The 26,917-nt window shown below is 40.4% G+C and overlaps 1 protein-coding gene across 2 annotated transcripts in view; it reads left to right on the top strand.

Annotated features, from left to right (window-relative positions):
• The window catches only part of F13A1 (coagulation factor XIII A chain), a 173,931-nt gene that overhangs the window by 28,962 nt on the left and 118,052 nt on the right, over nt 1-26,917 (top strand). For both annotated transcript variants that reach the window (XM_010338078.3, XM_010338077.3), the window contains exon 4: nt 25,503-25,754. In XM_010338078.3, the coding sequence (XP_010336380.1) occupies nt 25,503-25,754 (252 nt within the window). The remainder of the gene's footprint in view (nt 1-25,502; nt 25,755-26,917) is intronic.

The raw sequence follows: 26,917 nt of genomic DNA, 5'->3' as shown, positions 1-26,917 counted from the left end.
GGTCAGTCCAGAAACTACAGCCCCTGGAGGAAACATAGACCAAATGACCAGATAAACAGAAGGAAAACAAGGGGAATGCAGTGTCACTAAATCCAGGACAGTTGTGTGTTTAAAGAGGAAAGAATGACCAATGTTATCAAATATAACTAGGAGATGCAGTGAGGTAAGAACTTCCCACTGGAGTCAACAGTTAGGGGGACACCGGTTGAACTGGGGAGATTCCAAATTTTAATGGTCTGAAAGTCAAGGAGATAGGAGGAAATGGTCGTAGTCAATTTTGATGAATATTTAAAGAAATTTGAAGGAGAGGAAAAGAAAATTTGGGTGGTAGCTAGAGAGGAATGTGGATGAGAGGAGGGGTGTTTTGATTTGGGTATTTGTTTCAGGATTGGAGGGACGGGAATGTGTAGCAGGCAGAGAGGAAAGAACCAGTAGAGGAAGAATTCTGAAGATTCAGGAGGTACTGGAGGAGAATCCTGGACCAGGTGGGAGCATAGAGGACAGGGCACAGGTGAGGGGCTGAGTAGGAAGAAAAAGCCCTCGTCTTCCAACGGTGTCCACAAACAGGTGAGGGAGAGTGTGAATGCCATCGGTGGAGAAGTATGAACTAAAGCCTTGTGCCGGACAGCGTCAAGTTATTCAAAGATGTAGGTGTGAGCAAGTGCTGTAGGGTCTTAGGGGGGCAGAGGAATACCCTAATATCTGAAAACATCACCCATATCCTTTAAGACGATGTCTTCCCATGGATTTTTGTTTCAGAAAGTCCAGGTAAAACCATCATGCTGATGTGTGATTTTCACCTACATGACAGAGTTTCTCTACTGAGAAATGTCTTGCCCCAAATTATGCAGCTTGTAAAGTGTAGAGAACCATTTCTTAGCCTATACTTTTTCAACTATTTTTTGCTGCATTTTGGTGAAAATAGACAGCCTATTTGAAAAGAACATTTATATGGAATGTCGTTTCAGATTTTTGCTCCTATGGGCTTCTGCATTGATGATCAACGTGTTTATTTTTAAGCGTCTCTGTGAAGTGACTAATAATGGCATCTAAGAAAGTAGGACAGTGTTTCCCAGAGTGTGTTCTCTATGAACACCTGTCATGTGAGATGCTCCTTGGGGGGAAAAAAGGTTCCGTCATCAAATGCATTTGGATCATGCTGTGTTTTGTGTCTCTTCTCATAGAGGCCCAACACACATTAATATATAAAAGGCTGTGAGTAGACACACAGTCAAAAAGTGAATCTTGTTTAGCCCAATGATTCCCAAAATTGTTCTACTATAAACACTACCCTACAACATTTTTATTTTTATAATACCATCTAATAAAGTGCAGAACTCATTCTAGGAAATGCTGAACTAGAGACACATATTACCTCCATTCCATAGAACGCTGAGGCAGGTGGACAACAGAAGTTGAGCAGATCTGTAGTCTATGTGATAACTTTATATCCACTTCTTTTTTCTTTTTGATGTTTAAGATTTTATGCAAACATAGAAATAGCTATTGATTTGGCATTCATATTCAGTACCTTTTCAAAAATAATTGTTAAGAAATTCTTTTGTATGTTTTTATATTTTTTTTAGATATTTATTTGGCTTCTTTTAACCATAAAGCCTTTTTTTTTCTTGAATGTGTTTATTGAACTCTTATCGAATACTTTGTATTCACAAAGCACTGTATCAGGATTAGAATAGTAAGATACATTCATCTCTTGCTTCCAGAGGATTTGTTGTCAGAGGGGAGAGTCTGAGTAGAAAAGGCTGCATTCAACGCCAGCCTCTTGAACAAAATGCTTAGAAGGCACCTTGGAGGGAGTGACTGATGGCAAGAATAGTTGAAAGAATCCCCCAGAAAGAGCTGTTTGAGGTGGGTCTCAAAAAATGAATAGGGATTGACCCAGAGGAATGGAAAATGTATACATTCTAGAAAAAGAAAATAGAAAAGTTCAGTGGAGCATGACATTTTGGAAGCATACTGATGACTTTGTATGACTTGATAAGAAGTTTTGATGTAATTCTATAAACAGCCAGAAGCCTCTATAGAAGCATTTTAGGTAGAGTATTAAGATCTGGTTTTTCCTTACTTTTTAGATTACTATAGAAAAAGTGTGGAAGATAAATTGGAGGACTGAGATTTTTTCAGGGCATTAGTAAGAGACTCAAGGGGAAAACATTCTCACTAATAAATGATAGGATAAATGGATGCTGCATGAGTTTATATGATTTTCCCTCTTCTTTTCCTCCAGAGGAACATATGTTTACCTTTATAACTAGAAGAAGTAAAATGTGTGTGTGTGTGTGTGTGTGTGTGTGTGTGTATTTGCATAGTAAAATGAGACTCACCTGTAGTGAAGTCACACACTCTGGTCTGAGGACTAACAATGTGCCCCAGTGGCTGGCCCTCTGCCATTTGTAGGTCATCTCAGGGATGACAGCTCATGTGATAGAAGGGCAAAATGAAGCCCTTTTTGGTGGGGAAGGAGGGTATTTTTGACGCTTGGACTCAGGCAGTGCCCAATCAGAACCCAAGCTCCATGAATAGCAATGACAGAGTTGCTTCACCCCACCCACCCCCACTGCATTACTGTTTCCTCACCTGAAAATAGGGACTACAATATTTATTTTAAACAGCCATTTACGGGTTAAAGGAGATAATGTATAGGAGAGCACTTTTTTTATTCTCACAGTAAACTGGGAGGCAGGGAAGGTAGAAATAAACCTCACTAAAAACACGGAAACCAACGTTCACAGTGATCGATTTACCTCAGGTTGTCAGAAAAGGATCTGAATAGGTATTTCTCAAAAGAAGACACGAATAGGCTTAGGGAAAAATGCTTAACACCTCTAATCATCAGAGAAATGAAAATTAAAACCACAATGAGGTGCCACCTCATACCAGTTAGAGTGGCTATTACCAAAGAGAATGATAACACGCCTTGGCAAGTATTCAAGGAATAGAGAACCCTGTATGCTACTGGTGGGAATGTAAATTAATGCAGCTATTTTGGAAAGTAGTGTGAAGGTTCCTCACAAAACTAGCAATAGAGTTACCATATGATCCAGCAACCCCACTTCTGGGTATATATCTAAAGAAAATTGAAATCAGTATGCTGAAAAGATGTATGTAGTCCTATGTTCATTTCAGCATTACTCACAATTGCCAAGATATGAAAGCAACCTACCAAACGGATAAAGAAAATGTGGTGTATAGATGCAATGGAGTACTCTACAGACCTTAGTAGAAGGAAAATTCTGCCATTCACAACAAGGATAGAACTGCAAAGAATTATGCTAACTGAAATAAGCGAGGCATAGAAAGACGAATACTGTATGATCTCACTCATATACGGAATCTGGAAAAGTCAGTCTCATAAAATGGAGTAGAAAGGTGATTACCAGAGGCTGGGGCTTGGGGTCAAGGAGTGAGGAAAGAGGAGATGTTGATCAGCGGGTATAAAGTCTCAGTTAAACTGGAAGAATAAGTTTTAGTGATCTATCACACAGATTGGCGACCATGGTTTAAAATAATGTATTGTGTATTTCAAAATGGCTAAAATAATAGATTTTTAATGTCTTCGCCATAGTTACCTTCCTTTTTTCAATGTACAGAGAAAAGAAAGATAACTATGTAAGGCAACAAACATGTTAATTAGCTAATTGAATCTTTCTACGATGTGTACATAAATCAAAACTTCACTTTGTATCCCAATAAATTCCCCATAAATGATTGTCAGTTTAAAAAAAAAAATCTACACACACACAAAGAAAATGTTTCCAAAAGCAAATAGGAAGGCACTGCTCTCATGTCTTTTGTCTCCTGGTGGCAAAGACAACCATCACTGAGCCTGTCCACAAAAATACCCAGTGTCCTTGTGGCATCCATTCTGTCGGCTTCATTAGTCAAATAGGGGCCCTGACAACCCGCAGGCCAAATTCTGCCTGGAATCATTTGCCCACAAGTTCCAGCTGAAGTAACAGAAACAGTTTAATCTCAAAGTAGGTGGGATTGCCATCCGTATTCTGGTGCCAGAGACTTTACCATGTGCTTCCTCAGCCCTGCCCTGTCACTCACACCATGTCTGTAGAGCTGGAGTTTCTGAGCGAAGTTTGGGTTCTTATGGTAATAGAGTCACCAATGTCTTTGTCACATCAAGGGTGCTACACAGAGCACTCATGGAGGTTTTGAAATGAGAACACTCAGAACTCTTGCAAACACTTCCTCACCGACTGCGTCCTCTGCTTTCTCCCCTCTCTTTCCTATTCCCCTAATTTGCCTTCACCCCTGCTCCTATGCCTTTTCTCTCTGTCTTCACGCTTATATATTACAATGACCACTTTCACTTACAAGAATTCATAGATGTGGCTCATTCGCCCCCACATAATTGAAACTGTACTCCACCAGAAAGCTCTGGTCTGAACTCAGGGAGGATGGACTGTGGTCATTCCCTGGCTTTTCCACATAAATTCTAAGACATTCTCACAGCATGTGAAACAAGGGGTGAAAAAGGTGGGGGAAAAGTATTTAATGAAAACAGATGTGTCCACTGTAATACCTTGCTCTTGAGTCTCCAACCTAAAAAGAGAGCATGCACGTGAAATTAAACCCACTGAAGAAAAGATCCAAGTGAACTAAATATTCTTCATCTCTGCCCTCCAGTTACTTGAGCAGAATGTTTTAAGGATGGATGAGGGAGTAACTGAAAGCTCTTTGAACTGTTTTATGATAGTTGCTTCCTAATAAGATGACCCAATTACCAGCCTTATTTTCAATATTGCAACTATATAGGAAAGCTAAATTCTTACGGTATTCCTTAAGGAAGGATAACCTTCATAAAGTGCTACTATAATAGCAGCCAGAGTCAAACAGGTGTCACACAACCATGAGGCAGGCTATAAATAGCTCTACTTCTCTCCTGCTACCCTCTTCACCTTCTCTTTCTTCTCAATATCTCAGCCTCTTTTCTAATCCTTTCTCTCGTTTCTTATGATTTCTATTACTTTCCCTCTCGGTCTGTCTGTTTCTGTCTTACTCTCTCTGTCTCTCATGCACACATACCCAACTGTCCTGTGGATGGATGCATGTCTAGGTGTCAGTGGCAGCAAATGTATTGGAGTCCCACCGCACCAAAGTATGTTAGTAGCAGTGAATCCGTCCATACAGGTCTATGGCAACCTCAATTCTTATCTCCTCATAAAGCAGGAGAGATGGGCCAGTTTTGGAGCAAGAGTGAAAGTTTATTTAAAAGCTTTAGAACAGGGATGAAAGGAAGGAAAGCACACTTGACAAAGGGCCAAGTGGGTAACTTGAAAGACAAGTGCACAGTTTGACTTTGACTTAGGGTTTTTGTTTGTTTGTTGAGACAGCATCTTGCTCTATCACCCAGGCTAGAGTGGAGAGGTGCAATCTTGGCTCACTGCAACCTCCACGTCCTAGGGTCAAGTGATTCTCCTGCCTCAGCCTACTGAGTAGCTGGGATTACAGGCACTTGCCACAACACTCGACTCATTTTTGTATTTTTAGTAGAGACAAGGTTTCACCATGTTGACCAGGCTGGTCTCAAACTCCTCACCTCAAGCCTCCCAAAATGCTGGAATTACAGGCGTGAGCCACCGCACCCGGGTGACTTAGGGTTTTATCTGTTGGTATACTGCTGGGGTCTTGCGTCCCTTCTCATATGATTCTTCCCTTAGATGGGCTATCTATGTGTGCAGCGGTCTGCTAGTGCTTAGAAGGGGAGCATGCACAGTGTGTTTACTAGTGTTGTACTCGTGGTCACTTGAGGCATTTTTTCCTTACCAGTTCAGTGTTCCTAGAGGAAGCTCATATACTGATTAAATTCCACCATGTTGTCTCTCAGTGCACATGCTTGAGCTCACTCGCCCAACTCTTGAGGTCTTATTGTGAAGCTGCTGATAACCAGTTTTAGGTATTCCTGTTTATTGCAAGACTGCCCATCCCTGGCACTAGCTGGGACCAATTACTGTTTTAGAGAGACAGTCTAACAATTGCCTGATCGTCAGCTGATGGTTACGTGACATTCCTGGTGTGGGTATAACTCCCATACTCCTCTAACAAATGAGTAAATACCTATGCTACAGTAGAGGAGTAACGGGAATTACCCTTGGGAAGTTGGTCTGACAGTTTTTGTGTCTATTCATGCGTAATTCTTTAGCCTTCACGAAGCTGGGGCTGGATGTTCTAAATGTGCTGCCTATCTCTGGCTAAAACTAACTTAGCCATTGGGCTGCTCCTGCTCTGCACTGTGGGAGGTTTGGCACTTCTTTAACTTCCCTGTCTATTTCCTTTCCATTTCTGTTTACAAACCATTTTAACATCTTGTCCCATGTCTGGTTCAATGAATTTCTGATGCAGAAACCTCTGCTGTGTCCAGGGATTTAGGAAGAATGAAAGACCCCATCTCTGTTTTTGCTTGTTTGTTTTTTGTTTCTTTGAGATGGACTCTTGCCCTGTTACCTAGGCTGGAGTGCAGTGGTGCAATCTCGGCTCACTGCAACTTCTGCTTCCCAGGTTCAAGTGATTCTCGTGCCTCAGCCTTCAGAGTAGCTGGGATGACAGGAGCCCACCACCATGCCCAGCTAGTTTTTTTTGTTTTGTTTTGTTTTTTGTATTTTTAGTAAGAAACAGGGTTTCAAACCATTGACTATCTCTGTCTTTAAAGCACTTACTGTAGTTGGATGGACAAGAATTCCACAAACAATGAACATAGTCATAGAGTATATAATCAAGGGCTATACAGACACAGTTGCCTTCCAGAAATGTGTGACATGGCTGGCAGAAGTGACTCTGGGCAGCTAAGGGCAAGATGATCAGCTAGAATTGAAGGGCAAATTCTCACAAAAGGACAAGTAGATCTTGAGATGGCTCTTGAGGAACTGAAAGTATTCCAATAGGGCTAGGAAGTATACACCCTCCAGGCAAGGAGGATGACATTCTTGGTAGTCCAGTAGCTTATTGCTCTGAGGATGCGTACAAGCTTCTAGTGAGAAAGAAATCTTTCCCTGAATCAAGTTTCTGGCCGTGTTTGGAGTTTGGGCACCACTTAGTTTCAAGGCTCTGGAATTGTATGGGGCTTGCAACGGCAGGTCGGGCAGGCCTGTGAACTATGTGCTCCGCTTATGGAATCAGTTCGCTGTTATTGCTTGGTTAGTGCTTAGGGTGGACAGGAACCTTTTGTATTAAAGCAATTACTTTTACACAAAGAGGAAGAAAACCTTATGTTTCTGTGACTAAAGTGACGGAAATGAAGTAGTGGAGACAGCTGCAGTGGCATTTTCCATCAAACAGCTTTGCTATTTGTGCGATCTATTTCTAAGTGATAGAAAATGACATACTGTCTCCATTACTTCATTTCCAGCATTCCAACCTTTTCTAACTTTCCTATTTGTGAAACAAATTGCTTTAAACATGTCAAAGACACTTGAGTGGAGTGTTAGCCAAATTTTAAAAATAAAGATGATTCATAAAGACACTGCTCGTGTTTGTAGCCATCATGACAACATTTCAGGAAAAAAAAAGAAAAATAAAATCACAGTCCTGATCACTGAAAGCACAAGTGAAAGGTGATCATCTTCGGAAGTTAGAAGCAAATCTTTTTGCTCTCTGTCTTTTTCCCTTAGATTTACGTGGGCTGCTAAACCTGGCCTTGTGGTGCTCAATTATCCTTGCTTCAGTGACTCACTAGGTAATCCCTTGCAAGTTGATTTCTCCAGCCTCTGGATTTATTTGCATTGTTATGCAAGGGGCGGAACACTTCACTGCTGTTCTGCTCCTCACCAGTTAGTTCTATCTTTTCTTACAGCTGATGCTTCTTGAGGGGAAAGGCCACCTTGTGTCTTTCGTTAGACATAGGATGTTGCAGAGGGTAGGGCAACCAGGAAAGTAGGAGGGTATCCCTTAGAATATCCCTCAGCATGTATTTTTGAAGAATTGATATTGGCACTCCAAACAAAGTTCAGAAAATTCCTCTTTAAATACTTAAAAACCTACATCGCTAAGTGGGGGAAAAAAAGGCCAAATGTGGTGGCTCACTCCTGTCATCCCAGCACTTTGGGAGGCTAAGGCGGGTGGATCATGAGGTCAAGAGATCGAGACTGCCCTGGCCAACATGGTGAAACCTTGTCTCCACTAAAAATATAGTAATTAGCTGGGTGTGATGGCATGAGCTTGTAGTCCCAGCCTCTCGGGAGGCTGAGGCAGGAGGATCACTTTAACTCAGGAACCGGAACCCAGGACCCGGACAGGTTGCAGTGAGCCAAGATCATGCTTCAGCCTGGTGACAGAGACTCTGTCTTTAAAAAAAAAAAAAAAAAAAAAAAAGAAGGACATGGATACACAAGATAATTGTACAAAAATTGGGTAGTACATGTATTGTTGTGGTTTAAAGGGCTTTCTAAATTTTGAAACAAACTCCTCTTTACAGAAAATTTACAAGACAAACCATACAAAGAACTTTTTCTCAGAACCATTACAGCTGTCAATTTGATGTCTCATCATCCCTGAATACTTTAGTGTGTGTTTCCTATGAGCAAAGACATTATTCTATACAACCATCAAAATAAGGAAATTAACACTGATATGGTAGTCTCATCTTTAGAACACATTTGAGTTTTTCCAATTGTTCAGTATCCCTTATAGCAAGAGGAGCTAATCCAGGATCACGCTATATTTAGATGTCATGTCTCATGTCTTTAATTTTCTTTAATTTGGAACAGATAAATAATCTTGCTTTGACTTTCATGATTTGACATGTTTGAACATTACAAGGCAGTGATTTTTAGAATGCCCCTCCATTTGGGTTTGACTGATGTTTCTTCATGGTTCAAATCAAGTCACACATCTTTCACAGGAAGATTGAAGAAATGATTCTATGTTCTTCTCAGTGCCTTCTACCTGGTTGCACATAACTTTTACAGATCTCATTACTGATGATGTTAACTTAACCACTGGATTAAGTTGGTGCCAAAGGTTGAGTACCCAGGAAGTTGACTATGAAATTAGCATGCAAGCAGTTGATTAGGGAGTGCTCTTGGGATCAACATCTATGGAAGGTAGAGTATTGGCCAGTGGGGGAGTCAGGCTGTAATGTAGTCACACCAAAGGCCTCAGTTGACACTGTGTGAAACTCTTGAGCTGAGATGGCTCTTCAGAGTTCTCGAGAGATGGGAACAAAGGGACGAGGCTGTGTTCCTCCACAGTGATCAGTCACTGGATGTGAGCCACCCCTGGAATGAGGTGTGGCCTTGGATGAGCCAGTTTTCTTCTCGTAAGACAACGCCCAAGGAGGCTGACCCATTGAGGACACTTTGTCGTCACTCCCAGCAGCTGAGTAGAAACCTGTCTGTCATTTTCGAAGGTGCCTTGGGCAGAACATCACAGAGCCCAACACAGAGGTGACTGTTGGGGTTGCCTCTGCAAAGTTACTCTTTGTTCCTTTTATAGTTAATAAGTACTTTATGGGAAATTATCTTGAGACTAGAAAATCCCATTTATTACCAAAATTATTATTGATAGAATGACTGAGTAATACCAGGATGAATCCTGATTTTCTCTTTTAATTAAATAGGTTACTTAAATCTTTTATTATCATTAAATAATTTAATGTTCAAACAGCCTTGATTTTGCCCTTTGGAAACTGTTCCAACTGGTTTCAGTACCCTTACTTCCTTGGTCTCTGGCACAGTGCAATGTTTCAGGCTCATTTTGAATTTTCCCTGCACCTACCCCGAAAAGAACCATTTCTCTAAGGAGAACAATTTCTCCAAAGAACTCTGCTTCATTTTAATAGAAAGTCATATTTAGAAACCAAGATCTAGGTTCTACGTGTGCTCGCTACTGTTTTACCTCCTGTCAGTGTTTCCCGATTCAACCTAGGTATATCTCACTCACCGTTCTTGTCACCTCTCTGTCATACCTATGGTGACCCCGATTTATGATCCTTGTCCTCCATACATTTTTTATCCTTGAGCTTGTCATTTACTGAGTCTTTGCAATGTGCCAACAGTGTGCTTTGTGTTTGTGTTATCTTTATGTTGCTGCTGTTGTAACAAAATATCATAATTTTAGCGGCTTAAAACAACAAAAATGTATTATTTTGATATCAAGTATAATGATACATAAAAGTTATAATGACACCTTCACTGAGCTCCTCCTACCTCGTGTCCTCCCTTAGGGAGGAATCAGCCGAATTTAGATGCTGATTTTTCTGGATCTGAATGATCCAGAATAATAAAGATCATCTGATGGCTTGTCCTGGTATACCTGGTCTGACACTGGAACTGAGATCTGGAAAGGTCTTAAAAGAAATCACATTGAGACTGTAAAATCCCTGAGCAAGAAGACAATGTCTTCAGAATGTGAAGTAAAGAATATGCCCTCTCCCAATTTTATGCAATGAATGGAATTCTACTATGGCAATTGATTCACTTAAGATGTGAAGGAATTATTTCCTATAAAGTATAAATATGGAGGTAAGAGTATCAGTATTCTTCTTAGACATTTTAGCAAAATGAATTTATTAGACTCTTGCCATAACTGTTAGCTGAGACCAGTTCCCTGAGAATGAGTTGCAAGTGACTGTTTTCATGGGGAACCATGTGATGTTCAGTAACCAGGTGCTGCCAGGGAAGGCTGACCCAGATGAGTTCCACAGTGAGGATTCTCTAGCCACTCTGCAAACAGTATGAAACTCCAGGGTACATGCTTAAAGCCCTCTGGAATTTGAGTAGTGGCAGATGTTTTAGATGAAATTCTTTCACGTTGCCATTTTCCAAAGCACTGGAATTAGGTGTTATTTATGGAAGGTAATAATGTACCCCTTCAAGTCCACATATGCCCACAAGTACTCAGCAATGACCTTTATTAAAGGCAAATTAGTAGGCAACACATGACCAGAGGAAATGAGAGAAGACTGGAATATATTTTAAGGCCTTAAGAAGATGTCAAGAACAATTGTTCTCCCACAAGGTATCCTTAGGCAAGACTCCTCTGGTCCAACCTCAATACTGTTTCTTTACATCCCTGTGTTTCAACTGCATCCATGGTCTCTCATGTTGTTTCTCTATGGCACTTGTAAAAACTAGGCTTAAATACAGTTTTTTAAGTTGATACTTTTAAATGTAAGCAGTAATCAACTTATGAAGTAACAATGAACACCTATAGTAAGCAAATAAACACCTACACATAAATATAAATATGGATAAATAAAATGCAACTGTGTCTCTTTCTTTCTGCCAGTTCTTTGAGTTCCGTATTTGTTGTTATGTAGTTAATAAAGTTGGTGACTCTGTTATTCTCACATGGCATTAGTATTACTAATTAAATTACAGTCTAAACTTGGATATTTTATTATAAACCTACTGAGCATAGGAAATGTATCATATCTCAGCACATTCACCACCCTGTCTCCTCCAGATTAAGTGGTATTACTCTGCTCATGATAAGCCCTAGTAAACATCTGTTTAAATAAACGTTTATTGAGTAGGTGTTGTAAATATCCACTTGTAGGTTAATAATAGATGGACTGCACCATACTCCTTAGAATGTTTTCTATGTTGATTATTGTTCTTCCAATAATTGGTTTAATTTCTGGCAATGCAAACTCACTTAACATTTGCTTTTATATATCGCATTCATATAGACCCCAAAGACAAACAAATACTTTATCAGAATTACCAGTGATTTATTCTTATTTTCATTATTGTTGCCATTAAGTTATTAACGAGAATTGACTGTTTTAGCAAAAATATCATCAATTGGCCTATTTTGCTTGGAAGACATTCAGCTATACTTTTTATCTCTGTAGGCTAATGACACTTTGTTTTTTAAGTGAGTTGCCGTGACTTTAATGAAATGAGCCTTTCTTGTAAAACCTAGAAGTCTCGTTCTGTTCATACAATGAATGGAACAGAAGCAAATAAGCAAATGGTGCTTTGGCTCCAGAGACTTGCCATTTGCTGGGAGAAATTCAGTGCTGTAGGAGAGAATTCCTTATGGCATGTGTTCTGAGCTGATTGAGAACATGAAAGAGATGCCTCTCAAAGCCTCTAACTGCAATGCATCTGGTCAGTGACCTTCATGTTCAGTGCAAAGTATATCTCCCCACCAAGTCCCTCTCCAACCCTCAGGCTTCCAGACCCCAGTACAAGGGGTCAGAAACCCAAGAAATATGAAAACATTCTTTGTCAGTAAGAAATATAAAAACATTCTTTGTCAGTTGAAAGAATTGCATAACAGTTGGGGTCAGACAGGGCAAAAAGCTGGGTATGCAGCTTGGTTTATTACCATGAAATCCAGCAAGCTACAATAAATTAGACTTTGTGACACAAACAACCTATTTCTCTCCCTCACATCTCTAGATCTTGAAGAGTTCAACCTCCATGGATTGGTAGAATAACAAAAGTCTTGTTTCAACTCATGCCAAAGAAGGGCTGGAAATTGCCCTAGAAACAGTGGTCATGTAGATGAACTTTGTACTTCTGGTGGCCATATTTTTTATACCATGTCCCCTGAACAAGTTTCCCTATTTCCAACCCCCTCTTTCCTCCCTATTTCCAACATCCAGCTCCAGCTTTTAGGAAAGGTATATAGCGCAACAAATTTAAGCAAACACATTGCCTTTCCCAGGGATATAAACATTTCAGTATCATTTCTAATTTCTCTTCTGTTGGCAGAATTTTCATTACCAACAAGCAAAGGGGGAATATTGAGAGGTCAAGAGATCTTCATAGGAATACTGATTGCTCTCCTGCAGTCTTCACAGAACAACCAAAGTGATTTTTAAAAAGAACTTAAAGCAGATCATGCCTCTTTTGTAGTGACTGCTTTTCTCACTCAGAATAAAATCCAAAGTCCTACAAGGCTCTGCTTGATCTGGCTCTCTCTGACCTAATCTTCCATGGTTCCCTCTGTTCCTGGCATTTTCCCATCTCCCATAATTCCCCTACTCAGGAACTGCCACCTCCCACAATTCCCTCTGCTTCAGGCGTCTTATCTCCCACAATCCCCTCTGCTCAGGCACCTCATCTCCCACAATTCCCTCTGCTCCAGACATCTTATCTCCCACAATTCCCTGTGCCGCAGGCATCTTATCTGCCACAATTCCCTCTGCCCCAGGCATCTTATCTCTCACAATTTCCTCTGCCCCAGGCATCTGTCTCCCACAATTCCCTTTGCCCCAGGTATCTTATCTCCCCCGGTCCCCCAATAGTCCTGCTTCGGCATCTCACCTCCCACAGGTCCTCTGCTCCAGGCACATTGGCCTCCTCAAACATGCCAAGTACCACCTCCCACAGGGCCTTTGCACTGACAACACCCGTCCCCTGATATTTGCACTGCTCACTCCCTCACTTTTCTCAAGTCTCTTCTCAAATGTCTTCTCTAGCCACTGCCTCCAAATTAGCATCCCCAGCTCTCCCTCTCTGTCCCTTTAAGCTGCTCTAGTCGTTTTTTTCATAGCACTTGTCTCCATTTGACATAGCATATATTTATTTGTTTATTGTCCGTCTACTCCCACTACACTATACACTCCATGACTCTTCTCTGTGTTGACACTGCTGTATTCTCAGTACCTAGAACAGGCCCTGGCACTTAAATGGTGCTTAATAAATAACCTGTTGATGAAATAAACCCGTGAATTGTGCCACATCAGCAGGTACCTATTAATTGAAAAATCCTACATACAAATTTGGAAAGGAGTCTTTATTTCTTATGAGAGGTTACAGCCTACAGAGTGACCATCCAGACAGGCTGAGCAGCACAGCCTCTGGCAGAGGCTGAAAGGTGGGCAGTTCAAGGGAAGAGAAGATGAAACAGGTATTTATGTTGAACTGGTTGGCCAAATGTACATATTCAGCAGGTTACAGGAGGAGCTATGAACATTTATGAAGGGGGTCTTAATGTATGCGTGGGTCAAGTAGATGTCACCCATGTTCACTTTGGGGTGAGACTTAACATTTATATGAACTGCAGTTAGGTCCTATACATCAAAAGGTGAAGCAGGGACAGAAATGCATTGAAGTGTGCAGCCTCAGTAAAGTGGCCAGAACCAGTCCATGGTTGATAGTCTCTTACCAGGAGAAAGTTGCTGAAATCAATCTCTAATCCAATCAAAGCTGTAGTTGTGACTGGTGGCATGTGGGTCAATTAGTCAGCATCTGGTGGTGGAAGAACTGCAGTTGCTTTAGCATTGCTCATCTTGAGACCAGGACTTGTTTAGCTGCCACAGACAAAAACCAAAAAACACACATAAAAACTGTGGTGGTGAGAACCTAGTTTATTCTTTAAATGCAGGGGTTCATGACTTAACCCTTGAGTCTTGTTTATAATTAGGTATTTTATTGCCACAGTGTCAGTCTTGTGATCTCTATTTTAACATTGATTCTGTTCAATTGTGTCTAAACAGCAAAATGAAAGGGAATATAAAGAAATGTGTCTCACCTCTCATCCCATCATGGCTGAGACTCAGTTTTTAAGGTTTCTCTGGGGTCCCCTTAGCCAAGAGAGTGTCTGTGCAGTTGATTGGAAGCAGGGATGGGGATAAGATTTTACTTTCAGTTCTCACATCTTATTATCTATCTGTGTGGTTACGTTCAGAAATAAAAATAAAATAAGTTTAGTAAGATTTCTTTGCTGTTGTAGCCATCAGACACCACATAACAAGGAGAATAATAATAATTTGTTCCATTCATGAAGTGCCTTTCACACACACTATTGTTTAATCCTCATCTTCTGTAATGCCATCTCACAGATGGAAGATACACTGAGAGTATTCATTAACCTCCCCAGTTACAGCTCTGGACCAAGCAGACCTGTGTTCAAATTATTGTTCTGCACCCTGATAGTTGTGTAGCCTAGATCTATTTACTTAACTGACCTGAGCCTCAGTCTTCCCATATATAAAATGGACATAACCATGAAAGCTGATAGAAGAGCATGAACACAACGCCTGACACATTGCAGGGTGTGGTCCAGGGTATGGAATGGAAACTACTCTAGATTTGTATGCAGTGGGAGTTTAATGGAGGCGACTGGGTACCCAGGCGAGGGAATAACTAAGAAGCCAAGCAAGTCATATGGTGAGGCAGTTCAGGAATTAGGAACAGTAGAAAACTGCCACCACACCAGAAGCTGGAAGCACACAGAGGAGGAGGTCCTATCAGATCCCATAAGCAGGTGCTGGAGCATAGCAGGCTCATTGAGTGGGAGCTGGAGCCATGGAGGAGACTCAGACTCTCACCTCAAAACAGAGAGAGCAGGGGAGACACACCCTGACATCTCCCTTCCTCCTGTCTCCAATCCTCTCTTTAGTCAGATCTACCTAGAAGTCAGAGAGCAGAGGAGCATGGGAACATGGCTTCCTATGGAACCTGGCAGAGGATTCTAGGGGTGCAGGCCATAGGTCGCATAGGTCTGAGAGCAGCTAGTCAGTCAATAGGCGGAGTTGCTGACACAAACAGTGGTTGTTGTTCCTGAATGGACAACAGGAAACACAAGTCCAAATTCTCTGACTCCTGTTCCTCCAGGTCCTTAGGAATTGAATCGGCAACGTGAAGAAATCTGCAGCATAATGTTATGCTCTGTAACCAATTTTGTCCACGTCGTAGAACATTTTCTGCTGGTTATCTTTTTCTTAAAGACTAAAAATATCCTGTCTTCTCTTAAATGAGGCAGCACTCAAGTGGGTTAGGGATTTCCAGAAAACTAGCTTCCTGGAGTAAATTTTTATCACAGTTAACAACACCAGGTCCTCACTTTTGGAGCAAACTCCTCACAAAGCAGCATGTTCACCCATGCTTGAAGCTTAGTCTGGAATCTTTGGGTTAGAGGGAATGACTGTTTTGTTCATGGCTGTATCTCACTTAAAACAGCACCTGAGGCCAGGCATGGTGGCTCATGCCTGTAATCCCAGCACTTTGGGAGGCTGAGGTGGGTGGATCACTTGAGGTCGGGGGTTTGAGACCAGCCTGGCCAAAATGGCAAAACCCTGTATCTACTAAAAATAACAAAAATTAGCCAGGTGTGGTGGCACACACCTGTAGTCCCAGCTACCCTGGAAGCTGAGGCAAGAGAATCACTTGAATCCAGGAGGCAGAGGTTGCAGTGAGCCAAGATGGCACCACTGCACTTCAGCCTAGGTGACAGAGCAAGACTCCTTCTCAAAAACAAACAAACAACAACAACAACAAAGAGTGCCTGGCACCTAGTAGGCACTTAATAACCCTGAAGAATGAACAAAACCTGAGGTTGCCTGTGGTTCTGCTCCCTTACTCAAAACAATGCCGAAAACCTATTGCCTCTACTTCCTGCTTCCGCTGGCACCTTTACACTTACCTTCCTTTGAGTCAGTCAAGGACATCAGGCCCCCCTACACACACAGAGCACTCTAGCGCCCTCTGACTGGTTTCCTTGCTCCTCTCTTGTCCCTCTCAAGACCATTTTCCACCTTGCAGACAGACTTATCTTTCTAAAATGCAATCTCACCAGACCACTAAAGCTTTTCAATGGCACCTGCCCCATCTCCAGCCCCTCCCTAGGACACACTCTAAATACATTTGCACAGCACTGGAGGTCTCTGAGCTTCTAACCCTGCCTAGGTCAGCTGCTTCCTCTGCCACAGTATCCTGCGTTTCCTGCCATTCCCTTTATGCACCATCCTTTCCTTATTCCCCCTGTTGGTTATTCCCCCAGCTGGGAAGACTCTTCCCCACCTTGTCCACCTTTAAGATTATATTCCAAAACCACATTCTCTGAGGAAGATTCTTCGACTTCCACTGACACTGTTAGCCACTTCCTCCTCTCGGTTTCCACACTGTGTTCCTCGTGGCCACGAATCCCAAGAAGAGCCTGGCATGCTGTAGGCATGTTTAAAATGCATGCACATTTCTTTGAAGGGACTTCACAATCCCCTTTCACAGAAATAAGACATACTTAGGGAGAAATTCTCCTATCACAATGCCGTCCGTATTTTCTCTGAATTCCATGTTGTGTTCCTTACTTCCTCTGAATGCCACTGACATCATCTTAAGGCAGGATGTCCTCATGTTCAGATTCCTGCCTTGGTTTACCACCTAAGTGGCACAATTCCTAAAGCCAGGGACCAGGTGGTCAGCATCAGGTGACAGCCTTATGGCTTATTCTGAATCACTCAAAGAGCCTAGCACAATGCTGGTTTCATGTATATCTCACAAAATTACACCTTACCCTTACTCCAAACAAGGGTTTAAATGCTGTAGGAACCACTGAAAGAAAAGTGAAATGAAGTCAAAGTAGAAAAGACACCTTAACAAGTACCTAGCTTCCATTTGCCAAATATTTATTGAGCACCTACTATGTTCCAAGTATCATGCAAGCTGCTGGGTGCACAAAGTTAAACAAAACTCAATCTCTGTTTTCATGAAGCCTCCCCTCAACCCTTCCTAAGTTTGCCTGAGCCAGAATAAACATGGCCAGGAAGTTCTCTTTCTTTAGAAAACATCTGAAATACGTGTGTAATCTGCCAATGGCAATCTAGGAATGGAAAGGGCAGATTTCTACAGTCCTCAAAGAGATGACCTGCTTTTGGACATTTCTCTCCTCTTAGTTGCCATCATCCATGATTTCCGTGCCTCTTTGATTGTTTCTTTTTTGGTGATGGGATTTTGTTTTTGCAGTTGGTAACCTGGTATTTCTAAGAGTTATTCAGGCACTCATTCCCTCTTGGTTTCAGCACACTCCCTTTCCGTCCTAAGACTGTTAGCACAAGTTTTGCTTCCTTTTCTAAAGCAACTGTATTCATGCTTCCAGCACTGCCACATACATCACGCTGTCACCGTCATACTTCCAGGGCCCATTTGGAAATAGATTGATTATTTTGAACGTGAAAGGTGTGCCTTGGGAAAAACAAATGAATCAAATGGAAAAATGAATTAACATCATGAAATTTACCTTCTCAGCTGAAGACATGATATATTCCTGTGTTCCTTAGAGACAATCCTCTTACAAGAATGAACTCTTAAAGGAAGTCTGCAGGTAGATGGAGTCAGAGCTCAGCTCAAATATGTTTACAGAGGAATGAAAATCGTCCTCTGAAGGAAAAAGTTTATAAATAAAAATGTTTGTTTTTTTGTGAAGGGTGCCTTGGATCGAACACCCGAATTGCTGGGGGCATCTCGTTGCAGAGCTTCTAACATCTCCGTGATGATCTTGGTGACATTTGCAGAGAGCTCAGTTCAGCCCCACTGACATTTATTGGGTACCGAGTGGGTGCAAAACATTGTGACATTCTTTAGGGGCTATACAGACATATTAGACAATGTCTTCAGTTCAGTCTAACGAGCAGAATAGATATCTAAGTGAATAACTTAGGAGAAAAATGTTTGTTTGGGCTTTTTCGACAAATAATTGTTATAGGAAAAAGGGTCTTGATCCAGACCCCAAGAGAGTATTATTGGATCTCATACAGAAGGAATTCAAAGTGATTCACAAAGTGTAGTAAGAAGGGGCAGTTTATTAAAAGCTACTCCATTACAAAGTAGGGTGTCCTCAGAAAGCAAGCAGAGGCATGTGATTTCCTTCTTTTAAGTTTTTCTTATATAGGGATCTTGTCTATGTAAAGACTAAACTAAGCTGTGGTTATGTGTCGGTGGGCTGACAGCATGACAAAATTGATTATTCTATTGATTTAAAGAAAACTATTCTTGCCATTTTAGGGTGTAGGTACATCAAAGCATTACAGTACTGTCATTATTTCGAAAGTATACATAGTTATGAATATTGGGACATCCGTACTTTCTGATGTTGTGGGAGTTTGTCCTTGCAGGCATTACCAAGTTGCTTCCTTAGTTGTCAATATTTTAGGACTGTGGGTTGTGACTGGCAAGGAAAGTGCCTTGCTAGTTTTAAGATGAAGTTGATTTTAAAACGATGTGACCCTGGTTTGCCTAGGTTCCTATTTCCCTAGCATATGAGGGGAATAGACTGCAGCCACTGGGCTTACAGTGACAGACCCAAAAGAGGAGAGAAGTGAGAGTACCCTGAGTTACCAGCTTCTTTCTTTTGGAGCATGGAGGGACCAGTGATTGACAGATGTGTCTTCTCAGGCACTGATACCAACCCTCCTTGATGCCAAGTATGTTCTCCCAGGTCCTAGGCGTGAGAGAGGTGGAGTCAGAGCAGTTCTATTAGCAACACTATTCAACCATACTAACCGTACCGTGTGCTACGTAATGTCCCTTCTAAACTACCTGGGAACCTAACCGCCACCAAGGACACTGTATTTTTAATGTAAAAATATTACAAAGCCAACGACTAACCCAAAAGATTAATTTTTTAAAAGGCAATGGATTTTTCTAGTTGGCACTACCTACACAGGGCTTTGAGTGCAGTGGGTTTTCTGGTTTGTGAAGTACATTGAATGGCTGAGAGGACATTTTCCCCAGGGTCACATGGCACTGAATCTGAGCTGCAGCTGGATTTCTCTTGCCTATCTTATGAAGAACACTAATACGAAGAAACTGTGCGCAAAGCTCAAGCCTAGGTAGCCAAGGTTGGGAAAGAGTAACATCATAATGAAATTAAATATTTTCATCTTCTTCTTCCTTCTTCCCAGCTGGGGGAATTAAGGTAGGTGTATCTCTCCATCTTCACATATGTATGTGTAAGGAGGGTGAGGTTCTCAGTAAAGGGATGATGAGGCCTGCAAATATAAGCATATGGTCCAAGCGGCTTTTGCCTTAAAAACAGTAGTTTTGTGGTCTCAATAATAATTTGCAAATGAAAGCGAGCACTTAAACTAACAGCATATGTTAATTGCTAGATCACTTGGGAAGATGGCCCTAGTTTGTGGAAAAATGCAATCGGTAATTGTAATATTTCCTCATGTTTAGTAGTCCAGTTTCAAAGATTGCAATTATTAAAAACAAAATGGGATTCCTTTCTAGGATGTTGCCTTTCCCGATTCTCTTTTTCTCGCTCTAATGTTTTTAATACGAAGTTGCGTGATTTGGGGGAGAAAAACACGTCTATCCAGGCATTATATACTTTCAGCAAACACATACATGGAGGTTCCCTTTGTGGAGTCATGTTTCCCATCCAGATTGGGCCAAGGATAGCTAATGGGCAGTCATGGGTGTTGATGGATGGGTGTTCCAAGGGTAGCCGGATTGTGGTCTCATAACCATGCTGACTCCTGGGGCTGAGAGGGGCTATTTATTGAAATGAAATACTACTCTGTCACAACTTCCTCACTCTCAATTCAATCATGGAAAATACTTCCCCAGTGTTGTCATTGAAATCATTACATTCAGAATTAAACATGGTGTAATAGAGCAGTCAACAAGACACCTGAGGTGCTATTGACATATCAGGTCTCACTTTCCTAATCAACTTTCCCATGCAGGAATATGAAAAGCCTGCTAATCAGGATTCTTTTTCCTTCCTTTGGAATTCATCTCATGGCTCCCTGTCCCTGATGAGCTTCCAGACCCTGTTCCCGGGCCACATAGCATCAGCGTGTCAGCAAGGTTGTTCAGCTTTCACCCTTTGATGTCCGACATTACTTTGGAAGCCTTCTCACCACAAATCCGAGTTGGCCCAGAGAGATCCTGGTGCAGGGTGCCCTCCACCTGGTCTGCCTTCTCTTCTCTCAGTTATTACCTCCTTTGATCCACACTTCTGGCTCACACATCTCTTATCCACCACAGCATATTTTCTGAATGTCTCCTTTCCTCATCTTCCTTCAGACCTTCCAGTTTTATTCGTCTCTTGCCTCCTTTCATTTACCTAGATCCCTTTCACCATCTTCTACCTTCCTCCACAGAGGCGGCGTGACATGGGGCAAAGAGAACAGGCTTCCCTGTCCCCAGCTCCATTTCCACTTCTGTCTAGCTACATAATGTTGCTCACCTCACACCCTCACCAAGCCTCAGTTTCCCATCTGTAAATATTTCCTCACAGAGGTTTTGTTGAGGATCCCAAGAAAACTTCATTCCTGTTACTTTATTTTCATCACTATGTGAACTGCCTTGGCAACTCTAAACAACTTTTGCAGTTTTAAAATTGAACATTTTAGCTGTGATTCATAAAATCCATAAAAAACTACAAACTTCCTATGTTTTCAACACCTTGATACTGTGAAAATTTAACTAGGAGATTTACAGGAAACTAAAGGTTGACCTACTAGTACTATGAATGTTTGTGAATAGTTTAGAAACGTATTTCTTCTTAGAAAGAGAAACTAGGTGATGGTATTTTCTTCTTAGGCTCAAGTGTTAGATACCAAGAGCCTGTAATAAATCACTCCTTAAATAAATAAAATGTGAAATGCTCTAAGACAGATGTTGGCAATTGTTTACTGTAAGGGCCAGGTATTAACTATGTTAGGCATTGCAGACCATATGGACTGTGTCACAACTACTCAACTCCGCTCTTGTAGCACAATAATACACAAGCAAATCAATATAACTAAGTTCCAATAAAACTTTATATAAACAGTAGGCAAGCTACATTTGGTCCGCAGACTGTAGTTTTCTAATCATTGCTCTAATAGTGATCATTAATGACTCAGAAAATCAGAAATTGTGATTGAATGGTAGGTTTCAGGTGACTTCATGATGATTCTGGAATTATTAAGGCTTTTTGGTTTTTAATGAATGACATCACATTTTTGTTGTTGTTTTTGTTTTTGTTTTTTGGCTTGTACAAGTCCTCCTAAAGGAAAAATCAGTCAGATCAAGGTTTTTAAAATCTGGGATAAACTGGTCTTTGAAATAGATTTGGGCTTCTCCAGGTTTGCTAGCAATTGGTAAACTCACCCTAATTTTCCACAGATGGAGCAGAGAAGGGTCCCTTAGAGGAATCAGAAACCCCAGGACAACAGGGAAGTAGCAGTAACTGCTACTTATTGAGCTGTCCTCCCTATCACAAACTATGACCACCACAATCTCTATTTTATAGACTGTGAGAAGTTTTAGTTGACAGGATGAGTGCTTTGCTCGAGATCACACAGAAGTATTAGTGTCAGATGAATTGCTTTCCCCTTGGTCACAATATCTCAATCAATACAAATAACCTACTTTCCCTGGACATCCACCTTTCTTCAGATTCAGAACCAGAGAGAGAGAAAAAAATCACCCCTTCTTCCATCTGTCTTTACTTTCTAGTAGAAGTTATACTTAAAAAAATAATGAGCCAGGCAAAGTGGCTCATACCTGTAATCCTAGCACTTTGGGAGCCCAAGGCAGGCGGATCACCTGAGGTCAAGAGTTAGAGACCAGCCTGCCCAACATGGCAAAACCCTGTTTCTATGAAAAATACAAAAAATTATCTGGGCATGGTGGCAGTCCCTACAATCCCAGCTACTTAGGTGGCTGAGGCAGGAGAATAGCTTAAACCTGGGAGGCGGAGGTTGCAGTGAGCTGAGATTGCTCCACTGCACTCCTGCCTGGGTGACAAGAGTGAAACTCCATCTCAAAAAAAAAAAAAAAAAAAAAAAAAAAAATCAGTGCTCCCTTAGCCAGCCCCTACTGCATGCTAAGCATAAAGCTTTCATTACAAAATAAAAGATATTGTCTTTTTATTTCCCAAACTAAAATGCAAAGTCAAGAAAATGGAAGCTAAGACAATTAAGTGATTTGCCTGACGTTGTACAAATAGTTAATTGTGAAGTCAGAATTTGACATAGTTCTCATCAGCTACAAAGCATTTTCAGCTCATACAGCTGCCAAAGAGCTTAGTGTTAAAAACTATGACTCTTGAGCCAGATGGTCTGTGTTCAAATCTTAACTCCACTAATTGCTAGTTGCACACTGGGTACATTGTTTAATGACTCTGTGTCTTGTTTTCCTGAATTGTCAAATTAGGATCATGATAATGATTTCCTTCTCATTGTTTGTTATAGAGAATAAAGGGTTAATAAGAACATGATAAACCGCCGGCTTTAAGGTTTTTTTTTTTTTGGGGGGGGGGAATATAAGCTCTATGAGTACAGAAGTTATTGTCTGTTTTATTCACTGTTGTATCCCTAGCACTTAGGATAATGTCTAGCACATATTATGCAATATCAATATATAAATAAAAAATGTCCAAAGTAGTCTTTAAATTAGGTGATTACTGGATTCAAAGCAGCATGAAAAAATATAGCTTTCCTTTTGCTTTACTATTTTTGTATAACTTGGATTTGATATGTGAAACTAATATGAGTCGTTGAATTCTTAAAGTGTAATAGTGTACACTAGTGATCATCTTCATTCTTTCAATCTTCCCAACAAAAGTAGAAGTTAGTACAAAAGTGAAGCTTTTAAAATCAAAGTGGAAGTTAGCACAGAGTTGAAGCTGAGTTTGAGCACATAGCAGGTACAGAGTGCTTTCAGATGTACTCCTCTAGTTCTTGGCTATTCCCCAAAGTGCATCCTTACATAATTAGCTTTAAAATTCCTTTCATTCCTTATTTTTTAAAAAATCTGTCATTAACACATAGATTTTTATCTCTGTACGTTTATTTTTACTAACCTTGCATGTTTTTAAATACTGTGTATTCTAAATCTGAATCAGTAGTTAGTGGCAACAGCTGCTGGGAACCACTGTAATAAATGGATTATGGGTTCCATTTACCTGGCAAGATTGCCTTTGATGTCTGCATGTCAGCAGTGAAAGGGGTTCCAGAGAACAACAAAGCTTCTAGGGGAAAGGGCAAGCTCATCCTGAGACTGAGTATGCACAGAGAGGGAAGAGAAACAGGAGACGGGTGCAGAGTTGCCTCTGGAACAAACATGTTTATGTGGGAGGCTTTATGAAGGGGCTCCTGAGTGGGTGAGTCCCGTGTGTCTGCAAGAGCATTACTTAGATGCTGTGCCACCTAGGCAGAAAACAATGTTTAAATCTGTGCCGGATTTATGATGAGTATATGCCAGATTTATGATGAGTATATGTGATATTCATTCTGAGTGGTATAACTGATACTCCTAATAGCAATGTGTTGAAGTTCTAATCTTTCTCAGTGGTTTGCACTATGTAAATCATTATTTTCATTAAGCTTAAGCATCCTCACAGAATTACATAGCAGTAACTTATGTAACCACCTCCTTAGAATGTTCTCTCTCTGACAATATGACCACCAAAGACTCTTTTAAAGACCTTTGAAATTAGTAATTAGGGGGGCTAAAAATGAAGCATTAATGTGGAATCCTCTACATGCTTTATAGAAAGCAACTGAAGTAAATAAGTTTTGCTCTTGAAGTTTCTTCTGTTTGCTATAAAAATAATTTGCAGATTTGCCTGGTTTGTATGTTTCTTAGTCAAGAATAATTCATCTGTTACATTTTGGAAAAGTTTGTAAATAAATGATTTGTTTCAGTTTAAAATATCTCTAAGTTTGATTATCCTGTATATGAAATTATTAAGAAATCTGTCTATAAACTTGATTACCCTGTAAACTAAACTGTAAACTTTTACTCTGTGAGCCAATGATTTAAAGAATGCCATGAGGTTGAATTTCCGCACCTAGTTCCAGAACCTAATGGTAAAACTTAGTTCTGAGTTTATGACTATGAAATAGGAATTTGGTCCAAATGACAACAATAAAGAAAAACAAGATTAACCTTGAGACAGTGTATATATAAAGTATAATGAGCATGAAAATATGGTAAAATGCCCTGATGTTTAAACTTCTATTAAAATAACAGCTAAAAATGTCCAAGTATTTGTTATGCATGAAAAGTTATGTGCAAAGCATCTTACATATGTTACTTTATTCTCTTTTTCTATGAGATAAGTAGTAGTAGTAGTATTCTCATTTACTGATGAAGAAAAATGGAAGGAAATAAAGATTTGTAAAGGTCAAATAATTTGCCAAAGGTTGCCAGGGTTAGAAGTCATGGAGTCAAGTTTCAAAGCTAGATTCTTTGCCAATGGAACCTCAACTCTTAACCACTGTCCATGACAAAAGCCTAAATCACTAATGAGATTGGCAACAAACACATTTTTAAGTTGAATAAGGAAATGGTTACATAAGGCAACCTATAAGTATAATCATATTCTAGATAATATCATAAAAAATAAAGAAACTATATTCAGAATAAATAAAAACCTTTCATGTTATGGCCCTAAAATTAGGGTTGGATTACTAATATTACTTCCACTTGATATAACAATTCTAACTTTTTAGAAGGCTGAAATTCAGGGAATAACCTTACGGTTATAAGCTTTGTTTTTCCATTAAAATTAGTGTTTTTACATCTTATTTGAATTCATTGTCTAACCAACAAAATTCTCTAGAAATCTTTTTATTTGGGGTTTTTTGTAGACATGACAAATTCAAGCCTTGCAGAAGTTAAGAAAATCAATTACTATGATGCAGCTAATTGGTAGCGGAAATATACTTCAAATCTAAGTTTTATGATTTCAAGTCTAATGATTACTCCTGTCCCTTCAGCTATAAGATAACAGAGTGAGAACAAAAGTGGCTTGTGAAATCAATCTAACCCAGGATTTCTTCTTTCTTCTCATAGGTCGATACCCGCAGGAGAACAAGGGAACCTACATCCCAGTGCCTATAGTCTCAGAGTTTCAAAGTGGAAAGTGGGGGGCCAAGGTTGTCATGAGAGAGGACAGTTCTGTGCGGCTGTCCGTCCAGTCTTCCCCCGAATGTATCGTGGGGAAATTCCGCATGTATGTTGCTGTCTGGACCCCCTATGGCATACTTCGAACCCGTCGAAACCCAGAAACAGACACGTACATTCTCTTCAATCCTTGGTGTGAAGGTAAGAGGCAGGCATTTAGTTTTCTCATTTAAAAATTCATCTATTTGGCAGGGTCACATGGCACATGCCTATAATCCCAGTTCTTTGGGAGGCCAAGATGAAAGGATCACTTAAGGCCAGGAGTTCAATACCTAGTCTCTAAGAAATAAAAATTAAAAATTAGTTAGGTGTGGTGGTGCCCACCTTACTCCCAGCTACTTGGGAGGCTGAAGTGGGAGGATTGCTTGAGTTCAGGAGTTAGATTACAGTGAGCAATGATCGTGCCACTGCACTCCAGCCTGGGCAACAGAGCAAGACCCTGTCTTGGAAAAAAAGTTCATGTACTTCCAATACATCTCTTTTTTGGGGGGTAGCAAGATTATTCTAAAGACATGTACCTCTCCTGCATATACTATTTTAATGATTAAACGAGCAAGATAGAAAACTCATCCTCAGTGTATATGTGGATAAAACCTCTATGTGAAGTCAATGCTGATATGCATTTATTTTGGGATTAATTGAAGGTTATGTAAAATCGCACAGTTATTTATGGAACTATTTAACTGCAGTTTTTGTAATTAAAAGTAATTGCAAAAACCGCAATTACCTTTGCAGCAACCTAATACATGTTGATGGTATAACCTTTGGATGCTTTTGTTCTATAATCAGGCTGGGCTTATTAAACTTGACTATCAAAATTATTAGAGTCTATAACTCTGACTTCAGAAAAATAAAATAAAGTCAACACTGTTCATAGTGAAACTAACTTCTCTATCCCCCTGCTTTAAGAACAGAAAGTCTACACATCTAAAGGATTCCACAAACTTGTTTATGAGCATAGTGGGTGCAAATTCTGCAAACCGTAACTCTGGATGTGCAAAGATGTAACTATACTTTAATACAATACAACTGGATCTCTAGTGCTATTTTCAGTCTTTCTGTCTGCAGCAGAAGCTTAATCTAGTTATATTCAAATAAACTCAGTCAAGTTCAATGATTTCTCTATCAGTTCTCTTTTGGGCCTCAGTCACACACAGAATTTTCTTCTCATCTTCGTCTCTGCTCTTTCTTGCTTCTTCTCTGCTTCCATACTTGGTATAGGGCTGTTTTAAATTCCAGAGGCAGATACTGATGTTGCAGCAGCATCGATGCGGGAGAAACCACTTGTAGGTCTTAGGAAATAA

This window comes from Saimiri boliviensis, chromosome 4 (assembly GCF_048565385.1).
Source record: "Saimiri boliviensis isolate mSaiBol1 chromosome 4, mSaiBol1.pri, whole genome shotgun sequence".
Classification (NCBI taxonomy): domain Eukaryota; kingdom Metazoa; phylum Chordata; class Mammalia; order Primates; family Cebidae; genus Saimiri; species Saimiri boliviensis.
Note: the sequence above shows the minus strand (reverse complement) of the source record. Positions and strands in the feature narration are given on the sequence as shown.